Raw genomic sequence first — 21,628 nt, 5'->3', positions numbered from 1 at the left:
ATATACTTCCCTTTGAACTCTAAGCTTGTGAGGCTGAGTTTTCTGTTTGGATCTGTCTCATGTTCTATGAGAAACAGGCATTTCCCAAAGTACAGAATAGAAAGAATTTGCATGTAGATTAAATTACTGTCCAGAATGGAACAGTATGCCCCCAAAGAAGCAAAAAACACTAAAAACACACCACAGCTAAAGATCTGCCCAACTTCCTACTGGCACTAGCCTGCACCAGCCTCCTATGTTGGTACACATCTCTCCCATTTACACTAGGATGATCTAGAACTGTCATTTCAGGATTGTTAACCTCCTGCCTAATTGTTTCCCTGTCCACTAGACTGAGAAGTAAATAGTTTTAATTCAGTGTATTCATGACAACTTAGTAAGCATTTTCTTTGATAAGCAGAACACACTGTTCTAGAAAGCTTCATTTTTAGTTCAAGGCTTTTGTTTCACAAAGTCAAATTCTGTAGCATTCAAAATTAAATTCTAATAGATATAGCCAAAATTCAACCCACTTGTAACACTGAAGTCATGGGAGCTAAATGTAGGATGAAAGAATCCTATACTCTGGACTTAGCTTTTGGAGTTGAATTTTATGACTAATGTACCTTCTTTGAGTGCACAGGAACACTGGGGACACAAACTTCTATCTTTCAGCATACAGCCTCAGTTCAACAGAAATTACCCTTGTGGATTAATTATGAGCTATTAGTAAATCAGTGGCTGCAGCTGCATTTGCTAATCCCAACAAATTGTTAGGCTGACTGGAAAGCCTGCTCTCTCCTGATTTGCTTGCAAGGTTGTCTCAGCAGTAGATTTGTAAGGTATTTTAAAATGTTTTGTCACTTTTCTAAGCTGTTCTGTTTATACCTGTCCACTAATCTTACCAGTACAAGAGCAACTCCATGAAGTTTTAATGGTGGGGTTGGTTTGTTTCACTGGTTTTTCCTTTTAAATGAGGTTCATACCTATTCCAGGATTCTGGGAGGAGATGACTGGAGAAGAACATGTCCTTCAGTCTCCCAACACAGATTAATAGCAAAACATCAAGTCCACTGCAACATGCTCTCAATTTAGAAAGTGCTGGTGCTATAAAGAGAAAGCCATTGATTATTCATCCTTGATTTATAATAGTCAAGAGCAACTACAAAAGGTAGCTTCTTACGAGGGAATCTGGGTCTTCTAACTGTAGAATTTAGAATGCAATTCCAAAATCCATATACTTACAAAGGATTCTCTAATTATAACATAAAACCAAAATGGGAATATCAGTTAAGCATCAGCTGCAGGGTTTGAATTAAGAGCACCTGGGCAATGCAGGCTGTGGTACAACAAGGGTTTGTGTCTCTGTGCATTGTTTATGCAGGCAGGCGTCCTGTAGGAAATGAGAACCTGGTCTGAGGGGCTCTGTCCTGCTCCAGCACTGTATTAATGATGGAGATAGATATTGTTTCATAGGATGCAAGTTTGGTGCAGGACATGGGCTCTTGAGAGTGGCCTTTTTAGAAACATTCAATACACAAAGCAGTTTACCAAATCACTGCTTAAACCTTTGCTCAATAACCCTCTCAACAATTGTGATGTAGAGAAGATTCTTCACAGATAGAAATTAAGGAATAAATTCAGGAAACTGTTCTATGTGACCTCGAACATCAACAGCAGAACCATAATTAAAACTCAGAGTATTCCTAACTCCTAACCCTGTGTTAAACAACATTTATACCTGGGTTTGGTACATAAAACCTTGACTAGTTACATGGAAGGAATGGGAGGGCCAAGAAAGGACATTATTTCTGCACAAGTGGTATTTTCAGATTAAATGTAATGTCCAACAGCCTAGAGTCCAGCTTCTTTGCATTTTGTAATCAATGCTTTTTCAAAGATATGCAGTTTGCAATTCCCACCTCTTATACTAGAAACCCTTCTCATTTGGAAAAGAAAGGAGTAACAGTGGCTTTTGCAAACCTGACTAGAGACAGATCAGGAGAGCACGACTGTGGCCAGAAAGCCCAGCTCACTGAGAATACAGCACAGTGCAGAGTGGGATTCACATATTATTTGCTGGCTCTCATTTGCACACCTTTTTGGACAGGTGGCTGAATTGCTCAAAAACCAGACAAAACGAGGGGATACAAAGTAACATACTAACTTCTTTAATAGAGTCCAATCCAATTAAACCAAAATCACTCTGTGACCCCCTGGGTTTATTCACACTAAACAAGTCAGTGGTACATAGTGTTAACCCGATAGCTGATCGTGTTCATCCCCTAGGTCCCCACATGTAAAATGAGCACCAGTCAACCAGACTGTAATGGTATTTTTCCTTCCTTTTTTTTTCTTTTTTCTTTTTTTTCATAAAAACTATTTCTTTCATAGACTTAAAACAACCAACTAGCCAAGTTATTAATTATGGTACATCTAAAAAAAAAAAAATTAATACTAACCCTAATGTGACTGCTGCTTTACGAGTGCTCTGTGTATCGCCTTAGACTGGCTTTTCAGTAGCAATTCACTACAACAGGTCCTAAAATAATAATAATAATAATAATAAAGAATTAAAAACCTGACAGCAAGTTTAATGGTCAAAAGTAATAAAAAAACCTGTTCTGAAAGGTGATTTTCTCAGCAGTTCAGTCCTGCTGCAGCACTCACAGCCTCACAAAGGCAGAAGGGGTTCAAATTTTCTCACCTTCTTTAAATTTTTCTGTTTTTAAAAGGACAACTGTAACCTGCTAGGAACCACAAGGCATTTTACTTAACATTATATTCAATAATGGGTCTGCTTTTAAAACTTACTGTTTTTCTGGGGGAGTTTACAGAGGGCGGGGGAATAGAGAGAGAACAAAATCACAGCTCCCTGTAGCTGCAGCCCCCCAGGTGCCTTGACACTAGGACTTGTCTTATTCTCAGACCAGTGCTGGTAACTTTTGATTATTCTAGAAGAACATGAAGAAAACACCAGCAGCAGCCTCTAAAGCTCCATTTGTTTTGGGTCATTTCTCCTATTCAAGGCCACCGTCTTCTGTAATTTATCAGCTAAAGAAGCCTTTTCTCCCTCTCCCCAGTGAAGATTTAAAGGTGGGGTAGGGCATGAGACGAAGAGGGAAGCTAAAATGAATAAAAAATTCTCAGCTATAGAACCAAATTTCATTATTTCCTCTTTCATTCACAGCATCTTATCATTATAGCCAGACTGCTGCTTTGCTTTGTCAAGATCCAACTGATCTCATTTCCCCTCTGGCCCCATTGGTTGCTGGTCGACCTCTGGATCCACTAGGGAGGATGCAAATGCTGACTGGACGATCTGAAACCCAAACGACTCCAGAAGAGACATGTTCTGTTGAGGTGAGAAGGGGGATCCTAGAGCAGGACCCAGGTCCCCCAATGGGCCACCAAGGGCCCTGACGTGAACTTTCTGTATGTGTTTGTTCAGATAAGACTTTGATCTGAAAAAGCTGCCGCATTCAGGGCACGGGTACTTCTTCTCTCCTTCCGTCTCCATTTTGTTTTTGCTGACTGCCAGGTCACACGAGAAGGACCCATTGGTGCTCTGTTTCTCAGGAGTCTTGAGGTCACTGGTGTCAGAGAGGTCTCCATATGAATCAGAACTCTCAATCGGGTCCGAATGTGAACATTTCTGGCCTTCTACGGGAAAAAGAAAAGAGAGGAGTTTTCAGAATCTTAGCTCCCAAAGGAAGATATTTAACATGCATTAAAATAAATTAGATTGGTTACCACCTGATCACATTAATGCCTGTCACAACAGAATGATACACACTTAACAGCCAATCCCTCATATTCTAAAGCCCTTGAGCATAGGTCCCCTTTCCAAACCACCAGGCTGCTATCAGAGCAACAGCTGGGGTTCCATTAGGGATTTGTCATGATACTGAATGCAACCATAATGGGTCTCTGGTTTATATAACACTTCTTGAATCCCAAGGATGTCTCACAATGTTTACACCTCAGATACTACAAAAGGATGGACCTAATGACAAGTTCTTAACTGTGCAATTCACTTGCACACTTCTGAAATACTGTTGATACTTTGGGGGAGAGCCTAAAACTTCATGAAGTACAACAGGCTGCAGCAAGATGCAAAGAAACCTGGAAATACTCAGCAAAACAGCAGTGAGCTACTGCAATTTAAGAAGTGCAATTCCATTTAGTCTCAAGGAACTCTTTTTTACAAATGCAACACTGTAGCAGTGAACTTCACAACTTAAAATTGTTCTATCTTTAAATACTGTAGTGTGAAAACAGCAGAGAGGTTAAGGATGTTATTTAAGTTATTTGGATATATGCCCTGGCAAAGCCATTGGTATGTTTGGAGTCTTCCCCATTCTCCTATGGCATCATGCCAAGGAAGTTTGTCCATACTTTTTTGCTCAGTGCATGTGAATGAGTGTGAGAAACCCAGACGTGCTCACTGAACGAGTCTCTGAATACAAATAGGCTGTACCTACTATTAACTCTAAGAGACCAAAGAACCACTTGGCACAACCCAAAAGACAGATTTGCTCTGGACTCAGCATAACAAACCTAACAGGATATGCATGAAATCAATACACCACTGAGCTGGAATACATCTCTTGTTAAGTCAGCACACCACCCAAAACTAAAGGGCTTCTGTAGTAAACTCTATCAAGACTTCAACAGAAAAAATTACACAACTCTAGCTTTCTGCTGGCAGAGACTTTGTTTAACCCAGCCCACTGTGTTCTCCTGGGCAAGAAAAAAACCAGAATAACTGTGGCTTTGAAGAATTTTCTGATACTTCACCTTCACCAGGAATACTGACAGCTCAAATCAAGAAGCAAAAACCTATTCTACACAGGTAAACACACTGGTTTACTTATTCAGCAGTTAAATACTCTTTAGCTATGCTTACAGTAACATCTTTTTCTTCCCCACCCCCACCCCCAAGTTAAATTAACGTTAAAAACAACAAAAAAGCACCAGTACTATTACCACCCTTTACCTGTCCTCCCAAACAAATGCATTGAGAAGTGTAAGTTTAGCTACAGACAGCTGGTTGCACGTACAGTACGGCTCCTCACCAAAACCAGAAATGGGGTTTGACTGACAGGAGATTCAAGTGGAGTGGGACTAATGAACTCGCCCTCAGGCAAAATTCAGATGCTGACTGCTGCTCCAAGGAAGACGGTCAAGATGAACTAACCTGGCTTTTTCAATCTTCCAAATCAAAGAAGCTGCCAAAAAATCACATACTCTTCTGTGTCCATCTCCTTCCCCTAAACTTTGTTAAATCAGCTATCCAATGACAGATATTACATCCTATGTGATGCTATGGAATTTCTCTGCATCTCCCTAAGCTTCTCTCCAGTATTGTCCCTGTCCTTCCTCCCTCCCCTTTCTTGTGCCCAGCCCAACACCCCACAACACAAAGTTCTGCACAGAGCAGCAAGGTGCAGAGCAGCGAGTCTCTTGCCTTTGATGCCATAGGTCCTGACGCAGTGGAACGCTGCTCCCCCATTCGGGATGGACTCCTGGTGCCTGGAGACCTGGGGAAGGGGAACACCGTGGTGGGTTTTAACATGGACCTTTAAGTAGGAGGCAGAGGAGAAACCTAAACAAGATAAAAGGAGATGAGATCCTGCCACCAGCAAAGACACACATCTGCCTTCCCTGTTCCTTTAATCTTTCTCTTGCTCCTGCTCCCTATTGCAAAGCTGCTGTTCCACCAGCTCCCTCTGACATGCTCAGGTAGGATTCCTGTCATCATCAGGCAGTAATGCAATGCACGCTTTTCATCAGACTGAGTTTGCTTTTTGTTAGAAAAAAGAGAACAGCCTCCTTGAGAAACAAATTCTGTGGTAGCAAACCTAGCAGGTGACATGAAACTTTCTGGGAAAAAAAGGCAGAAGAGACATCATACAAAAAGGCACCCATGTCTCTTCATCATTTTTGTGCTGTTTTATTTATTTTAACTAAAAATGCTTTTGTGATTTGATAATACTTTGGAAGATAGTTCCAATTAGTTTATTTTATGCTGTTAAGATTTGAAAGAATGCTATCTAGTAACACTCCTTGTTGGTTTTTAGTGTGATTTCCCCTTGGGTTTCTAGCACTTATAGTGACTTCTAGAAGGCAGAAGGCTGAAACTATTGAGTTTTAAGATATACAGTTTTGTTCTATAGTAATTTTTGAAAAACATTTCCTGCAGTCAGCTCATTCTGAGTTTTAAAAAATACACTAGAACTCACATTTTGTCTACAGTTAACAAAAAATATTAAAAATAAATTTCAGTATTTTTAATAGCTCTGATTGGTAAGCGCCAAACACTGAAAATAAAAATATATATATCAAACAATTGATTTCTGAACAAAATAGTTTTTTACATTTGTGCATGTGCTTTTTAAAATGTTTTTTAAGTCTCACAAATATGTCCCTCTTCTTTAATGCAATAAATTATCTCACATATACTTTGAAATGTTTTTAAATTCAACCTTAATAAGATTTGCAATTACTATTAGTACATTTGGACCATATATGAGGCACAAGGAGGACAGAGTTTTAAAGACTTCCTACAGAGGTAAAGCTACTACCAACAACCAGCTTAATTTTCTGTTATATTTTGAATAGAATATTCTGGCACTTTCATGTTAGAAACACTTTCCACTAACAACTAAGAACACAACACAAGGTTCACCATCACAGACCCAGAGCTGCAGGTTCCCTTTCTGGAGAGAGAAAACCCAAGCCCTAGATTTTTTTAAACCAATATAGCATTTACAGCACAAGTCCTTGCAAGAGAACTTTCATAACAATACTTCGCTTAAAATTTGAATTGATATTCTACCATAAAGCCATTTTTGTAGTGCTATAACTGCATTTACATTTGATGATGTATAATAATATATTAGGAAGGATGCAAACCAAATACTGCACACCTCTCTGGGGTGGATTTTCTGACTGCAGCTGTTAGTTTCAGGCGCTGAATTTAATAACGAATGTGGCTTTACACTAGATTTCCCTGTGCCTAGCACACAGAATATCCCTCTACCCAGACTTTTATCCAGGGGTTATTAAGAATTATATATACAGGACCTGCAAAGCAAGACAGAACTCCACAGCAACCTGCTGAAGGGAAAAAAGGCAGGTTGCTGAGAATGAACAAGACGTAGTTACTGTGGACCCCTGAGTTGAAGAAAAAAGGACAGAAAAGTAGATACATCACAACTGAAGAAACCAAGAACATACAACTCTCAAAATACAATGGAGCAGAATCACCAAGGCCAAGTCATCCAGGGAATTAATGTAATGATATTATCCTCCGAAACAATGCAAGACCTACCCTCAGACATGAAATGCCACATTGAAAATCTCACTGGGCAACAAGAGAATATACTCTTACAAATACCAAAAATTCACTGTAGACCTGAAAGAGCCAGTCCTTGACTTGTAGAGAAAAGGGCACAGTGTACAGATATAATGGTGACACTCCAACCTATGCGGTACATTCCTTATTTCACACGTGGCTAATAACCACATGCATGCTGAGATCAACCTCTTTGATGCAGCAATGCATTAAAATCTCACTGCCAACCATTAAAAAAGGACTACATGCAGGTATTCAGTGTTTTTCTATGCTACAACTGACACAGGGAAATCTGAACTTGTAATCTCTGCTACACAATATCTATTCTGAACTCTGCAGTTCTATTTATAGAGTACATGGTTTTACGTAATGAAAACTGCTGAAAAGTGTGTTAGCTCCCCTTTATGCACTTGGCAGATGAGCATATGAGTCATCAACTTCCATCAAAACCGTAAGAATGCCAACTGCTTCATGGGAAACTGTTTAAAATGATACTTTTTGGGGGTTGTTTTCATCCTAATTTCTTCCTGAAGCACTTAGCACTGGCCTTTTTATCTCCACCAGACTTTAATTATGAATGCCTGTCCTAGGAAGATGGGGGTTCATAGACAATAATCCTTCACTCTTAAAAGTCTCTTTCAGACCAAAGTCCGACTAATCCACAGGATAAAGTGGCAGTATTTTTCAGAGAAGGAATGTATTTATTGCTTTACTCATACACATCTCTCTACTTTGCAGAGCAGATTATTTCTTCATACCAGAAGAACGAATATTAAAACATGTATAGAAAGGAAATTATCTGCTTTATATAAATGGGACCTGTCCCTTGATCTCTTAGCTAACATCTATAAGGAGATAAACTATAGAAATAATTGCATGATGCTCCTTGCTCAAAAATTGTAATTTGGATTTAGTTGGAATATGAGGAGAATGTGTCTTGCTTTAATGGACTCTGTACACCATGAAACATACAAGAACTCAGTGTGAAAAATAAATTCTCATTTGTCAATTTGTAATTGGAATCACCCTTTTCCTAACAATGTGTATGTGTTTGAAACACAACCCCAAATTTCTGAGTTGCATGTGTTATTACTAAGTACCAACTCTAGACCTGCCAAAGTCATTAATCTCTTGAATTCTTTGAAAAAACCCACACAAGCAAGTAAAGTTCCTAAGGATAGTGATAGAAGATTGTGTAACAGTGCAACAAGAGCATGTCTTTTTTATTTAAACTGATTAAAGAGAGTTTGTCTTAAAAAGTGAGGCTTGAGGATTAGGTTTTTTTAAGCACATTTTAGAGGATTTCTTTAAAAAAAAAATTAAAATACCAAACCAAAAACCAACCAAAACAACCCCCAAAATTCCAGGATAAAAAGAAACAACAACACAAAACCCCTCAAAACCACTTCACTGTTTCCCTGATTAACAAGATTTAATTGCTTCCATGACTATTCTAAGCATAAAGACCCCAAGTAAGAAAATAACCTGGAAAAAAATATCAAATCACAGCTGGTAGTTTTAAAAAATTATACTGCCACACTGTAGAAGAAATAGGTATGATCAACAAATGGGTACACACATGACATGGCAAACCATTGGCTACTGCTTTCTGTCAGGTACTGAGTTCCATCCCCATCTCCTAAACCCATTAAACCTTTAAAACAACATGAGACACTTGATTAAGTTCCACAGAAAAGCCTTCAGTCCAATGGGATAAACTGAGGGAGTCTAAGCTCTGTCATTAACACTGGGAATGTTTAGCTGTGTAAACTGCCACCTTTTCATCCACTTTTACTTAAGTGGGCCAACATCCAAAATTCGCTCCACAAGCAGCTTGAGCTTGTAGAACATTCTTGCTTGACAATTACTATATCCAGAACCAGCTAAGTTTCAATTAAAAAAATACAGCAGCACATTAGCCAAGGGAAGAATAAACAAAATCCAACTGCAAAAGCACCACAGCCACGGCAGAGGTGTGATCAGGTTACTGTGTGTGGCTTCTGACTGTACCAATGCCTATCAAATAGATGTTTCTAATCCAGAAATTTTCCATTAGACTTCATCTTGCCAGGCTCTATAATTTAAAAAATAACTATTTAAAACAATTAACATTATACTTTGATTCTAGAACACCCAGGACTACAAATTCTGCTGTCACTGATCATAAATCTATAATCAAAATTCACACCATAAAACAATGAGTGTACAACACAACTGTTTGACAAATCCAGTCCGTAGCTTCCCCTTCCTATGAATTTTAACACTTCCTATAAAATGTAACATTATTCATTATTATAATTACAATTTTTAAATCCTGATGTAAACTGAAATTCACAGTAGACAATTCTGACAACTCCCATGAAATACACAAACTGTAAGAAGAAAGTAGTTGCTTACAGTTTGCTGTACAACAGGTTCCCTGTCCTTCTACAGATAAGTGTATATTTTATTTAAATTGCCACTGTACATTTAGACTTGTAAAATGTGAATAAAACTTAGTCATTTTATTGTTTGAATGCTGAGTCTGTCTTTGTCACACTGGTTCAATTTCCAAAGAGCTGCAGTGACATCCAGTGGTAGTTAAGTTGAAACTCAAGCTTACAAATTGTGGAAACAAGACAATTCCTCCCAACCCATCTGAGTTTCTGTTTGGCACCATGTTCAACGGAAGGAGAGCAGGACAGCACCTTGATCTCCAACAGTTACCTTCCATGTTGCTGTCACAAAAATAATCGGGATAAGCTTAAACAGTTCTTCAGAAGCCAGGCCTTCAGCTGAAAAGGAGGGCAAGCTTCATTTCACGCTATCTATCTGGAGCTTCAAAACCTGAAGATTTTCAACCCTGATGCCTTTTCCACTCTCACTGATAAGAGCACTTTCAGGACCTTACAGACTGTTCAACTAGTGGAAACACCTCCCTTGCAATTTAATGTTTTATTACTCATCAACTCCAAAAGCTTCCTGTACAGTCTTCACATTGAACACAGAAGAGCTTTTTCTCAAAACATTTCACCTCTCAAACTAGAAGAGAACCCATGTCAGGAAAAAAGACTCACCAGAAAAAACAAGATCCCAAAACACAGCAATCTCTTCTAGCACCTACTAGCTATGTATACCTGTGTGAGCCAACAAGGCATTTTGAAGTTGTGTATTAATCACTCAAAAGCAAAGACACCAATAAGTCAAAATTATTTTTCCAGCTTGGCTTACATCCCACAAAGCCTAAATTTCCAACTCTCTCCAGCTGAAGAGTACCACAAACAGATGGAAAAGCTTCACAAGCTCTTAGTCATATGGTTTAGTTTTACACAGTGCTGCAAGGAGCAGGGAGTTGGATTCGGTGATCTTTATGGATCCCTTCCAACTGTGAAAAGCTGTATTTGTACAAATAAAGATAAAGCACATTTCTAGTGCTCTTTAAAAAATGTGTTTTAGATATGTACATTAATACAAAGCAATTTCTTGTGTTAAGAGGGAGAAGCAGCTTGACTCTATTGCACCAGGAGGTTAAGTAAGACTTAGAAATATAATGCAGATTTATGTTCAGTGTATAATTTTCAGCTTGATGTGTATTTCAAAGATACTTCTTCCAAACTGACTGCAAGGGCTCAAGTCTAATCAGGTATAGAAAAAAAAAAGATGTACGTTGAACAGCCGCAAGGCAACTTATCATGGTTATTATATAGGGATCTGGCTACTTAGCAAATAAAATTTGCTTCAGATTTCAGCTGAGTTTCTTTGGGAACCATCTGCTATGTGAAAAGGCCAGACCTATACTCCACCAGTTTCAGGGTTAAGTATTCAGTGGGAAAAGCAGAGTATGTACACATACAGGGTATAACCTCCTCCTGTTGCAGAGAGAATCACGCAGCCTTACAGCTCCCCTCGAGTGCTGTCCCAGCCCACTGGAATAAAAAAATAGTTTCTTCATTACCTCGGTTACAGACAGTGCAGAAATTGCTTGGTCCTTCACTATGCTTCTTCAAGTGATCTGCCATATATGCTGCTCGCAAGTACTTCCCACACACCTGGCATGGAACTTTGTCTTCATGACATGCCAGGTGTGAACGCAGCCGGTCACGAGTGGCAAAGGAAGCATTACAAGTCTGCAGGTATAACAAGAACCATGTGACTCATCAACTCTGCTAACAGCACTGATATTGTTGAATATATTTAGTATTCTTTAGAGTAAATACCTTAGATCCTGCGCAAACACAAAAATGACATGATGCACAAGCCATTTTCCCCCAAATAAAAAATTCAGAACATCAACACATTGCACAAGATGTAATGTTACTACTCAGAAGAATTAAGGCAGCAAGAAAACAGCTCTGACACACTACAGACAGTAAAACTTACATCAAGATAGACTCATAAGGCTTTAGCTCCTTTCTGAGGATGAAGATACTAAAATTTTAAGTAATATTTAACAAAAGAAATAGCACAAACCACTTTGTTCCATTTACAGTAAGTTCTGCCATTTCACTGAGCCATTATAATCACTTTAGGTCACTCAAAATGTCCTCCCTGTCATCTTCCTAAATTCTACTCTTTGATGAGATAAATCTAATTTCAGCACACAGAATTCTTTTGGAGCGTGAAGACGTACAAACAAAGGACCAGAGAATTATCTGGGATGACAATATGATGAGAGACAATAGAAGAGTCATCCTGGTATCCACAGCAGCAGTGCAGACAAACTGTAGAAGTGAAGCCTCAAAACTGAGCAGGTATCAAAATAACTGCATGACATTGTAATCTGTTTTAACTTACCCCTGGTCAAGGTATCATATTCAACTTACTACCACAAAAAAAGTTTGATTTGGCATAAGATAATATTGATTCTATTTGCCCACTTCCCAGCTGAAATCCATATGATGAGTGAAGGCTCCCTCCCATTTTTATAACTCCGGCAATGGGCAGGCAGGCTGGCTGTGCCCACAGCCTGTTACAATGCCCTGCCAGCTCTGAAAGGCTTGCTCTGTCTCTAATGTGTGAACGGAAATAAATCACCATCAATATGCTGCACAAGTTATTAAGAGTTATAGTCTAAAGCATTTCACAAGTGCAAGAGGAGAAACAAAAGCAAACACACATCAGAATGACCAGACCAAGAGGGAGCAGTGACATTCAAGAGTGTAGTATTTTGTTTATACCAACTTCATGTAAAATAACACCGTTTTAAGATATATAAACAGAACCCCCAAAGAAACAATATGAGGCTGTTCAGTGTCTTGGGAATTGGATATAGTCTGTATTTTTAAATATCAGTGTGTAATTAAACCACTGTTTCAAAAGAGGTAAGACTTGTTAATGTAACAATCTTAGTAAAATTCCTAAATTATAAATCAAGTAAATGAAATTGACAATATAGAAGAGGATAACATGTATATAAAATTCAGTTAATCAAGAGCTTAATCCAAAAAACATTAAAGGCAGCTGAAAAGCACCTATCAATTTCAACAGGCTTTACATTCATTTGATCCTGTGAGATGCTTAAGTGTGGAAAACTCCCATGGAGCTGAGGCTGCTCTACAGCAAGCACAAGACTTAACACCTCAGAGGATCAGGATTTAATTAAATTAAAAAGGCAACAGTGAAATTATCTGGATTTCTGTGATATACACAGTTTAACTAGGCCCACCGGACAAAGATTTATAAATTACAAGTGTTGAAGTTTAAGAGGCAAATTCTTGACCATGAAAAATTTCTCTTAATTTGAAATCTCAGTACAGAGCGCTGAGCAAAACAGGTGCAACTTTCACTTACTAAAACGTTCTTAGAGGTAAGCACTCTCTTAAGGCAGGATTGCAGCACTGATACTAATCAATCTGTTGGGTATCAACTAAAGATATATAACTAGACTATCAACAATGACAGCCAAGAGATCCACCATCAATAACTCTAAAGCTATGGAGCCGCAGGAAGGTCCATACCCGAGCATGGGGAGTGTGTACTCCCCATGTGTACCGGGATGCCACACCAACAAATTAGCTGATGAAGCAGACCAGAGACAAATCACATAAATACAGGATGCCAGAAGTAAAACTATATCTATCCCACAGTGAACTCAGCAAGTTGAAAGCTTAGGAAAAAGTAATATAATAATTTATGTATTTCATTTCCCGCTCTTGCTGCTGAGTTGTGTAAAGCTCATGTCTGGATAGGCTATAGACTAAATGTATCTGCAATGAAGCTTAAAAACAGTAATTAAGTCCAGTGGAGAAAGCAAGAACCAGTTTAGCTGAATTACAACAATGGGAGACAGGACTAGGGTTAAAGAAAACCCTGAAGTTAATATTCAAATAGTTAATATTTATAAAAGGTATAGAGAAAAAAAAGTTTTATTTTATGAAAGACGTGAAGTGCTAAATGAGCGCTAAGTATTTATCATTAATTGTTAATCATAGAAGAAAACTCTCCAGTGCTTTCCTATCAAACATTGCACAGGTATATAAATAGATCAAAAAGAATATATAAAGTTTAAAAAACATTGTTTAAGAAATACCTCTTGAAGTTTCAACTTTTCTATGGATGTGGATGTCTCTGAGCTTATTCCATGGTGGCTGCCATTTTCCTGCTAATAGGCAGGAAGTAAGAGAAATTAGGACAGGAAGAAACTCATTCTGCATTGAAATCAATGGGATATGCACTGGACTTGGGATGCCAGTTAAGTCGTGCTTTAATTTAACCTGCATTTTTATTTTTTATTTAATTTGCCAGAAGAACAACCTCTCTTGTCTTGTAGAGGAGCAAACTTCTTTTTTCTCCCCTTGTTCTTTCACGTCCACAGATTTTCAGATCACCGTTTGCTCCCAAACTGCAGCCTGACTTTCATACATTGACACGCAAAAGACGACAGCTTCACCCCGTCCCGTGGAGCCAGTAGCCGAGCTACCCCATGCTGGCTATAAAACTGACTTACCCCTTCTCCTATATCCAGAACTCCTATATCCCGGGGCGGGGGGGGAGGCAATTCACCAGTGCAACAATCCAATGGAAAAGATCCAGAGTGCCATTTGCTAGGACACCAAAGCACCTTCTTGGATCTGATTTCTCAGCTGCTTTAACTCTGTGGAGACCTTCCCTAATCTGAGTCTATCTTAACAGTAATGAAAAAGCTGGAGTCAAGACTTAGGCATCAGGTGCTAGAGGTGCTGGAACTTAGGATACTCCTGAAAGATCTGTGAAGCACAGCCATTATTTCAGGTGGATGAGTGCAGGATTACAAACTGAGCACTGAAAACTACAGCTGTTGCAGGGATGTTCAGCTTAAAATTGTCCTGTTTCTCATACTTTCCTTTATTCTGAAGTTGGGTTGACACCTTCCCACTTTTGTTTTGGTACTCCAAAGTGTACTGGGATGCCACACCAACAAAATCATATCATATCACCAGTTTGCAAAGCTACGTAAGAGCTCAGGTAAATGGTCAGTTTGTTTAAATCATAACAGAGCACAAATTCCAAAAATGCCATCACAATAGAGGATTCTGGAATACTCCTCTGTTTACTGACAGAGTACTTCTCTTTTCCAGTAAACATAAAGTATGACAATAACAGGAATTTTCAACAGGAACTGAGCAGATTCAAAAAGGACGCTCAATGCTGTTCAGGCTGCTCTCATGGGGAGCTAATATGCCAAACAAAATCAATGGAAAACAGGCAAACAACATGCCAATATTAAGCTATTTTCCTTCTTGGCGGCCAGATCTTGTGTTCGATACATACCATGGAACAGACACAGAATAGGTCATGAGATAATCACAAGGAGAACTTTATCAATTTATACATCAGTTTTCATATTTGAAACAAGTTTTCAGTGATTGCATCCCTTCTGTGATTTCTACAATGTATAGCGGATCTGTGCATATTCAAGAAGATTTTCTAAATCTGATAGGATATTACAAAGCATTTTCTGCAAAGACATACAACAGGTCATTAACAAATTTTCTACGCCTTAGGATTTATGAAAAATTAACTTTGCAGGGCTAAGCAATCAAAAATCAAGAACAAACCAAGCCTGAAGGACAATCTCAACTCTGTCCTGATGATTGTAACCTATAGCCTGTACCTTTTAACTGAAATGAACAGTGCATACAATATTATGGCACTTTAGAGAACACATGATAAGAAAGACTGTTCTTGGAAACTGCCATCACAAAATACATGCGTGCAAGGAAACGGAGTTGAGCTTGGCTGTGCCATCTTAGCTTCCATGTTTCTTCACTTTTGAGCTCTTAGTGTATCCTCTGATTCACATGGAGTTGATATTTAATACTCTTAAATCGATGTTAAACTATAAAAAAAATTATCGGTCATCAGCTGGCAAAGGACAATTCATAGCTATCAGTGTTATTTGTAAACAGTGTTCATCCAGTAATCTTGGTATCAACTAGCAAAAGACTGATGAGCGTCTGTTCGTGTTGGGACGCAAACATTCATCATCAGTTCATCCACAGGCCTCTTGCTGTCCCCACATTTTGAATTCTTTTTATGAGTGGAATTCTCCAATTTGTATGAATCTGTAACGCATAAATCGTCTTAAGAAGCTTGAGCCAATCTAAGGCTTTATATAGGACATAAAGTCAAATCAATGTGACAGCTCTATGGCCTGACTTTCCAATGTGCTGGGCTTTCACAGATCATATGGATGTCAACAGAAACCTTTAGATGGCTCCAGCTGTCTGGAAAACTGTTCTCAGGATTCTTAAAACTGCAAAATGTTTCAAAACTCTCACAATTTGAAGAAAATATAGGCGTGTCAAAACGTGCAAAAATGCAGATCAGGAGGCAGCAGTCACATAGGATTGACTAGGCTCATAAAAGATGGTTAAATATTTTAGAAGAAAACATTCTCTAACCTTCACTGTCTTCAAAAGAGAAAAAAAAGAGAAGAATATTGCTCCAGTTTTTTAAAATAAATATTAAATATTTCTTCTGAAGCCAAGCATGGAGACTTAGTCCAAAAACTGTTTTAAAAGTTTGCCCAACATCTCTCTGATGGCAGTGTGTGATGGTGGAAGTTGATTCTCAACTTTGGTTTCAATTGATACTTCCAGGCACCTTTTAAATCTCTCTATAAATGAATTACAAAATATATTCCTTCATTTGATCTTTCAAACCTTATTAACTGGAAAAAACTATATACAACATTATGACATTGTACAACAACAGATACTGTGATGTCAATATTTATATTCTCCCTGAGATAAAAAAAGCTTCCAATTTTGCTCAGTGCAATGTTCTGAAGGCTATGCAATTTTAAAAAATAGTATCTTGACAAGTTATGAAAATTCCAATTTACTAATTTTTTATTGAAATTATTCTAAAAAAAATGACGTCAGCATTGGAGCCTCCTGATGGCAACAACTGCAATTAAAAAAAAGGGAAGTAATCATCAGTAAGACTGACTCCAAGCCCAGGTGGCCGGGTAAGAGATCCAGGGTGAGACTGGGACAGCACACTAGGGAAGAACATCTGGTAGAAGTGGGGGGAGGCAGGAGGACCAAAGCTGTAGATGAGACGAGGTGGGATGGGAGGGATATAAAGCAGATGTCACTGTGGAACACTGTTCTTTACAAACATTTATCCCAATTCACATATACATGGTATTTCTACTGGTACTTCAAAATTGTCTGCACACATAAATGCAATGTCAAAGATTACCCACAATATCAGTCTAAACCCCTCTGGCTCCTACCTGACACTTGTGAGGTCTCTCTGAGGTATGCACCTGTTTGATGTGTCCATTCAAGTGGTCTGGCCTTAAAGGAAAATACACATAAGCATACTTAAAACAAATACTAAAAATAAAGCTACAATTTTAACAAAAAAACCCCAAAAAAACCAAATCAAAAAAACAACAACAAAAAAAAGAAAAAAAAAAGAAAAAAAGAAAAATAATATCCCAGTGCTGTATCTATTACAAATGTAGTGACATGTAACTTTCCAAGAACGAGATCACCAACAACTGGGACTCTACCTTGTTATGTACCCTCTCCAACTTGCTAAAAAGGCAGCATTTTCTCAGGAAGAAATCATGCTGAATGATCAGAGGAAACAGGAAGTACAAGTTGCAATTTTCAAGCCTTCATGTCCCCATCCAAAACCCTATTTAGACCTTAATAATCAGGGCACTTTGATTTACAGCTGCTGAGTATTTGAAAATCAGACCCTTCTGGTTTATGTCCCAAACACAGACGTAAAAAGCCAACTTAAAGCACCTCTGCAAAAAAACTCTCTAAACTCTGTTGCTGTGACACATTTTCCACCTGCAACATAAAAAAAATACTCCCAACTTACAATTTGGTGGGGAGACTGCATTAATACAAATAAAGTGCTCCGAACAGTTCAACTAGAAGGTGCAATGGAAGAGCAAATTGTTACTGTAAAAGGTTAGACCATTCTTCACAACCGGCAAAGCCTACTTTGAAGAAGAAAGGGCTGTAGAGCTGCAGATTGTCCTGGTGGGAGTTTCTCCTAGTGGGAAGAAAGCTTTTCATTGTATGAGACCAAAACTGCTTGGAAACAAGTTCTCCACCCTCTCCTCCCCCAACTTCCCAGCTGCACCAATGAGAGGGCGCGGGAATGGAATTCACCCACTGCAGACAGAAAATAGGCTGAACTTTGCAGTGAGGCTCTTAAACCCGATGCTCTTTCAGCGGTGTAACCGGACAGACTGGTTGGGGTCCTTCTGGGTACCTCAAGCCCAGCAACCTCACATGCTGCGCTACAGAATATAGGAAAGGACACTAAAATTAGACACCACGCTTCCAACTTCCTCAGGCTGCTCCTAAGACTGAATACTGAAACTTAAGAGTCTATTTTCATTCATACTTCGGTTTTACAGATACGCAAACGGTTTTGTTGTTTACTGTAGTAACAGCATTCCCACCTGTTCGCGTTAACTTACTGGGAAAAATGAGAACTCAACATGTATTTCTCACTTTCCCTGAATGACAAAAACCTTTCATACAGCAACAGCAGAAATCTCTGAGTGTCAATAAAACTCGTAAACTTGGTACACGACCCCAGGTAGTGCTATAATAAGAACAGTACTTTCACTTCTAGCCACAGATGAAATTTTCATTTTGTGACCTTCCATCACTGAATCTGCAGCCCTTATGAAGATGCATCCCTAATTACTGACGATTTTTTTAAAAAAGGGGGGTGTTCGTAATTTGTTTCAATAACAAAAAGTCCCTCTATCAAAAAGAGAGCGGGGGCACAATTCCACAATTTACATAGCCTGATGGCCTTTTGATTTGTTTTCAGATCTCGATTCCTTCCCTCACATTAGAGCACATCAACTGCTGTAGAAAACCGACTGCTGGTACAGAAATAGCAGAGTGTATGCATCCCCCTCCCCCCCACTACTTCTACACTCAAAGCGAGAGGCAAACTTCCAAAAAAGTTTTGAATTCATTAACTCAGACTATAAGATACCACTAACACAACTACGTGTACCAAACTACTTATTAAATTAGCTCCCACAAACAGCGACAACAAAAAATCAGCAACATTAAATGCACGGATCTTACGTATGTTGCAGGGCAGAAACAGGATCCCCTTCAGAAGGATGTAAACCCAAAGGACACAAAGATCATGTATTTAAAAGATACTTGATGCTGCAGCCTTTGAAATCTCACCTCTTCCTTCACATTTGGGTGATAAAAAACATTACGAACTAAGAGAAATGAAGGGAAGTTAAGAAAAAGAAAATTTAAAATGGATACGATAAAAATAATCTTGAGATGTTTTATTTTGCACTTCAACAGCACCTTCAAACTACCTACACATCAGTGATCTCAAAGACACTTCTGTGAGGCAGGTAATTATTTCAGTACCCATTTCACAGAAGAGTCATTTGAGGGAGAGACTAACTGATTTGCCCAAGGACACGTATACACCAACTCTGGGACAAAGATAGGAACCTTAGCCAGAAGACAGCTGACTCCCAGTTCTATGTCTTAATTACTTTTAAACCCTTCCAAGAGCCTGCAGAATAGCATCCCAGAGGAAATGATGGCAGTCTCATTCCTTGAAACATTTAAAGTGGAACAGTCAAACTATCCTAAAGTACATTTCCAAGGCATAGGAAAGTCAACTTCCTAGGTCTCTGTTTGTGTCAATGGTCCATACAAGCACGCTCTTACCTGGAAAAGCCTTTTCCACAGCTCTGGCAGATGTAGGGCTTTCCCACAGAGCCATCATGAGATCGAACATGATAGGACATCCTGTCTTTTCGCTTGAACCGCAAGCCACACACCGGACAAGAGTAAGGCTTTTCACCAGAGTGTGACAGCTTGTGCCGATTCAGGTGGTACACGTCCCGAAAAATCTTGCCACAGATCTCACAGGCCACCTGTTTCCTCGTCCTGCTTCTTTTTCGGGGTGCATCAGGGTCATCCTGACCAGGAACACCATTTTCACCCAGTCGTGGGGGTGGGATGTCTATGTAGCCCAGCTGTAAGCTTGTCACCCCATGTTGAGCCTCGTGCTGACGAAGACGATTAGCATCGGTGAATACTTTCCCACAGAGACCACAAGGCAGGATACCAGCCTCTCGCAGGCCCCCTGGGGCACCAAACATCATGGAGTCCAAGAGATTGGCTTTACGGGGACGCCCTCTGCCCCTCTTCGTGCTTAAAGTGGGGGCACTAGCAGCAACATTCTGGAAGGGTGAGGCCAGCAGTGGTGGGGACAGAGGTCCTGCCACCATGGGCAAGCGGTCCACACCCTGCAAGACAGGTAGGGAGGACTGTGCAGCGGTGAGCGCAGCCCGTGTGGCCTCGTCTTCAGGCATGCCGGCAATGCCATTGCCATTGGGTGCCAAAGTGGCACCGTTGGTCATGTCAAGAGGGAAGCCGAGGTCAGCAGCCCCCGGACGGAAGAGCATAATGTCAGGGCGTGCAGGGGGCACGAGGAGCTGCACGTTGGACTGCTTGATGACCTCCTGGCAGATGTCAATCACAGAGCGCATCAGCAGGAACTTGGCGGCCGTCATGAGCTCCGGGAAGCTCTCCAGCCGCACCACGATGCGCGACGTGTAGGCGAAGTCCAGGATGTCTCCGAACACCTTGGAGCTGATGGTGTGCATCTCCAGCTCCCGGCCGCCGCCGGGGGCCCCGCCGGCCGCCGCCTCCGCCCCGCCGGCCGCCGCCTCCGCCGCGTTCCCCTCCGCGCCGCCGCCACCTGCCCCGTCGCCCAGCTGAGCGCTGAACACCGACTCGAAGTACTCGCTGCAAGCGGCCAGCACGGCACGGTGCGCCGGGAAGCTCTCGTCGCCCACGCGTAGGAGCACGTCGCAGAAGCGGCCGCCGTTCTTGCGCTGCTGGTTGAGGCTGTGCAGCACGTCGGCGCTGTGCCGGCTCACCTGGTACGTGTAGCAGCCCGACGACGGGCCGCAGGCGGCGGCCTCGCTCACCCGCTCCATGGGGGCTGCGCCGCCCCGCCGGCGCCCGCAGGGGGCGCGCGCGCTCTCGGGCCGCCCGGCGGCGCGCGCCGCCTCCTCCTGCTCGTTCCCCGCCCCTGCCCGGGCCGGCGGCGGCGCGCGCGCGGCGCTCCCTGCACGGCGCGAGGGGCTCGCGCGGCGCGGGGGGGGCGAGACAAAAGGCTTGGGCGGCCGAGGCGCGCGCGCGGCCGCGCGAGCCCCGCCCGGGCCCGGCCGCCACGAGGCGCTGCGGCCGCGGGGCCGCCGCGGGAAGGGCCGTGCGCGGCGCGGCGGCAGCAGCCGGGAGGGACGGGGGTCCGGCAGCGGCTCCGGGCTGCCGGCTCCGTCCGTCCCTGTGTGTTTGGAGCGGAGGAAAGATGGCAGCGGCTGCACTTCCTCTTGCACTTTCACCCCTGGGGGGAGGAGAAGGAGGGGGCGATACCACCCCCCCTACAAAAATCCAGCGGGGGCCCCCCGGCTGCTGCTCCCCGACCAAGCGCCGCCGCCACCGGCCCTGGTCCGGGCCCCGCCCGCTTCGACGCACCCTCACCACCGGCGCCGCAAACTTTCCTCTCTTCTTTGGACGAGAAGACCCCCACCCTATTCACAGAGACCCCCCCTCCAGCCACTCGGGCTCCCCCCCCTGCCCCCCCGCTTCCTGCCCCCCTCCCTCCCCGCATCCGCCAATGCAAGAGCAGCCAGAGCCAGCAGGCCGGCCCCCACCCCGCCCGCCCGCGGGGGCTGGGGGCTGCAGTCTCCCCCTTCCCCAGCACCGATCCTCCAATGCCGAGCCAGCAGCGAGGCCCCCGCCCGCGGCACACGGGGGTGGTGGGGCTGCGCTCGCCCCCTCCCCCAAA

General features: G+C 41.7%; 1 protein-coding gene across 4 annotated transcripts; it reads right to left on the bottom strand.

Moving 5' to 3' along the window:
• Window positions 1-2,127: 2,127 nt before the first annotated feature.
• PATZ1 (POZ/BTB and AT hook containing zinc finger 1) lies at window positions 2,128-20,774 on the bottom strand. 4 transcript variants are annotated; one of them, XM_069031043.1, is made up of 6 exons: window positions 19,495-20,774; window positions 17,040-17,103; window positions 13,848-13,919; window positions 11,274-11,445; window positions 5,450-5,587; window positions 2,128-3,642 (listed from the first exon to the last, which is right to left on the bottom strand). In XM_069031043.1, the coding sequence occupies exons 1-6, from the start codon at window positions 20,772-20,774 to the stop codon at window positions 3,224-3,226; spliced, it is 2,145 nt and encodes a 714-aa protein (XP_068887144.1). In that variant the 3' UTR covers window positions 2,128-3,223. The 4 variants fall into 4 exon arrangements, with proteins under 4 accessions (XP_068887144.1, XP_068887141.1, XP_068887142.1 ...); XM_069031040.1 differs by lacking the exon at window positions 13,848-13,919; XM_069031042.1 differs by lacking the exon at window positions 13,848-13,919 and having other exon boundaries at window positions 3,513-3,642; window positions 5,450-5,522.
• Window positions 20,775-21,628: the final 854 nt, after the last annotated feature.

Source organism: Aphelocoma coerulescens, chromosome 15, assembly GCF_041296385.1.
Source record: "Aphelocoma coerulescens isolate FSJ_1873_10779 chromosome 15, UR_Acoe_1.0, whole genome shotgun sequence".
In the NCBI taxonomy this organism is placed as follows: Eukaryota; Metazoa; Chordata; class Aves; order Passeriformes; family Corvidae; genus Aphelocoma; species Aphelocoma coerulescens.
This window is presented reverse-complemented; position numbering and strand designations above follow the sequence as displayed.

Bases quoted from the DNA above. Each gene is read 5' to 3' on its own strand.
- PATZ1 (XM_069031043.1), bottom strand. From the start codon at position 20,774: ATGGAGCGGGTGAGCGAGGCCGCCGCCTGCGGCCCGTCGTCGGGCTGC. The intron at 11,446-13,847 runs GTATTTCTTAAA...TTATACCTGCAG, and splicing joins AAAAGTTGAAACTTCAAGAG to ACTTGTAATGCTTCCTTTGC. The intron at 5,588-11,273 runs GTAATGAAGAAA...TATCTTGTTTAG, and splicing joins CTGCACTGTCTGTAACCGAG to GTTTCTCCTCTGCCTCCTAC.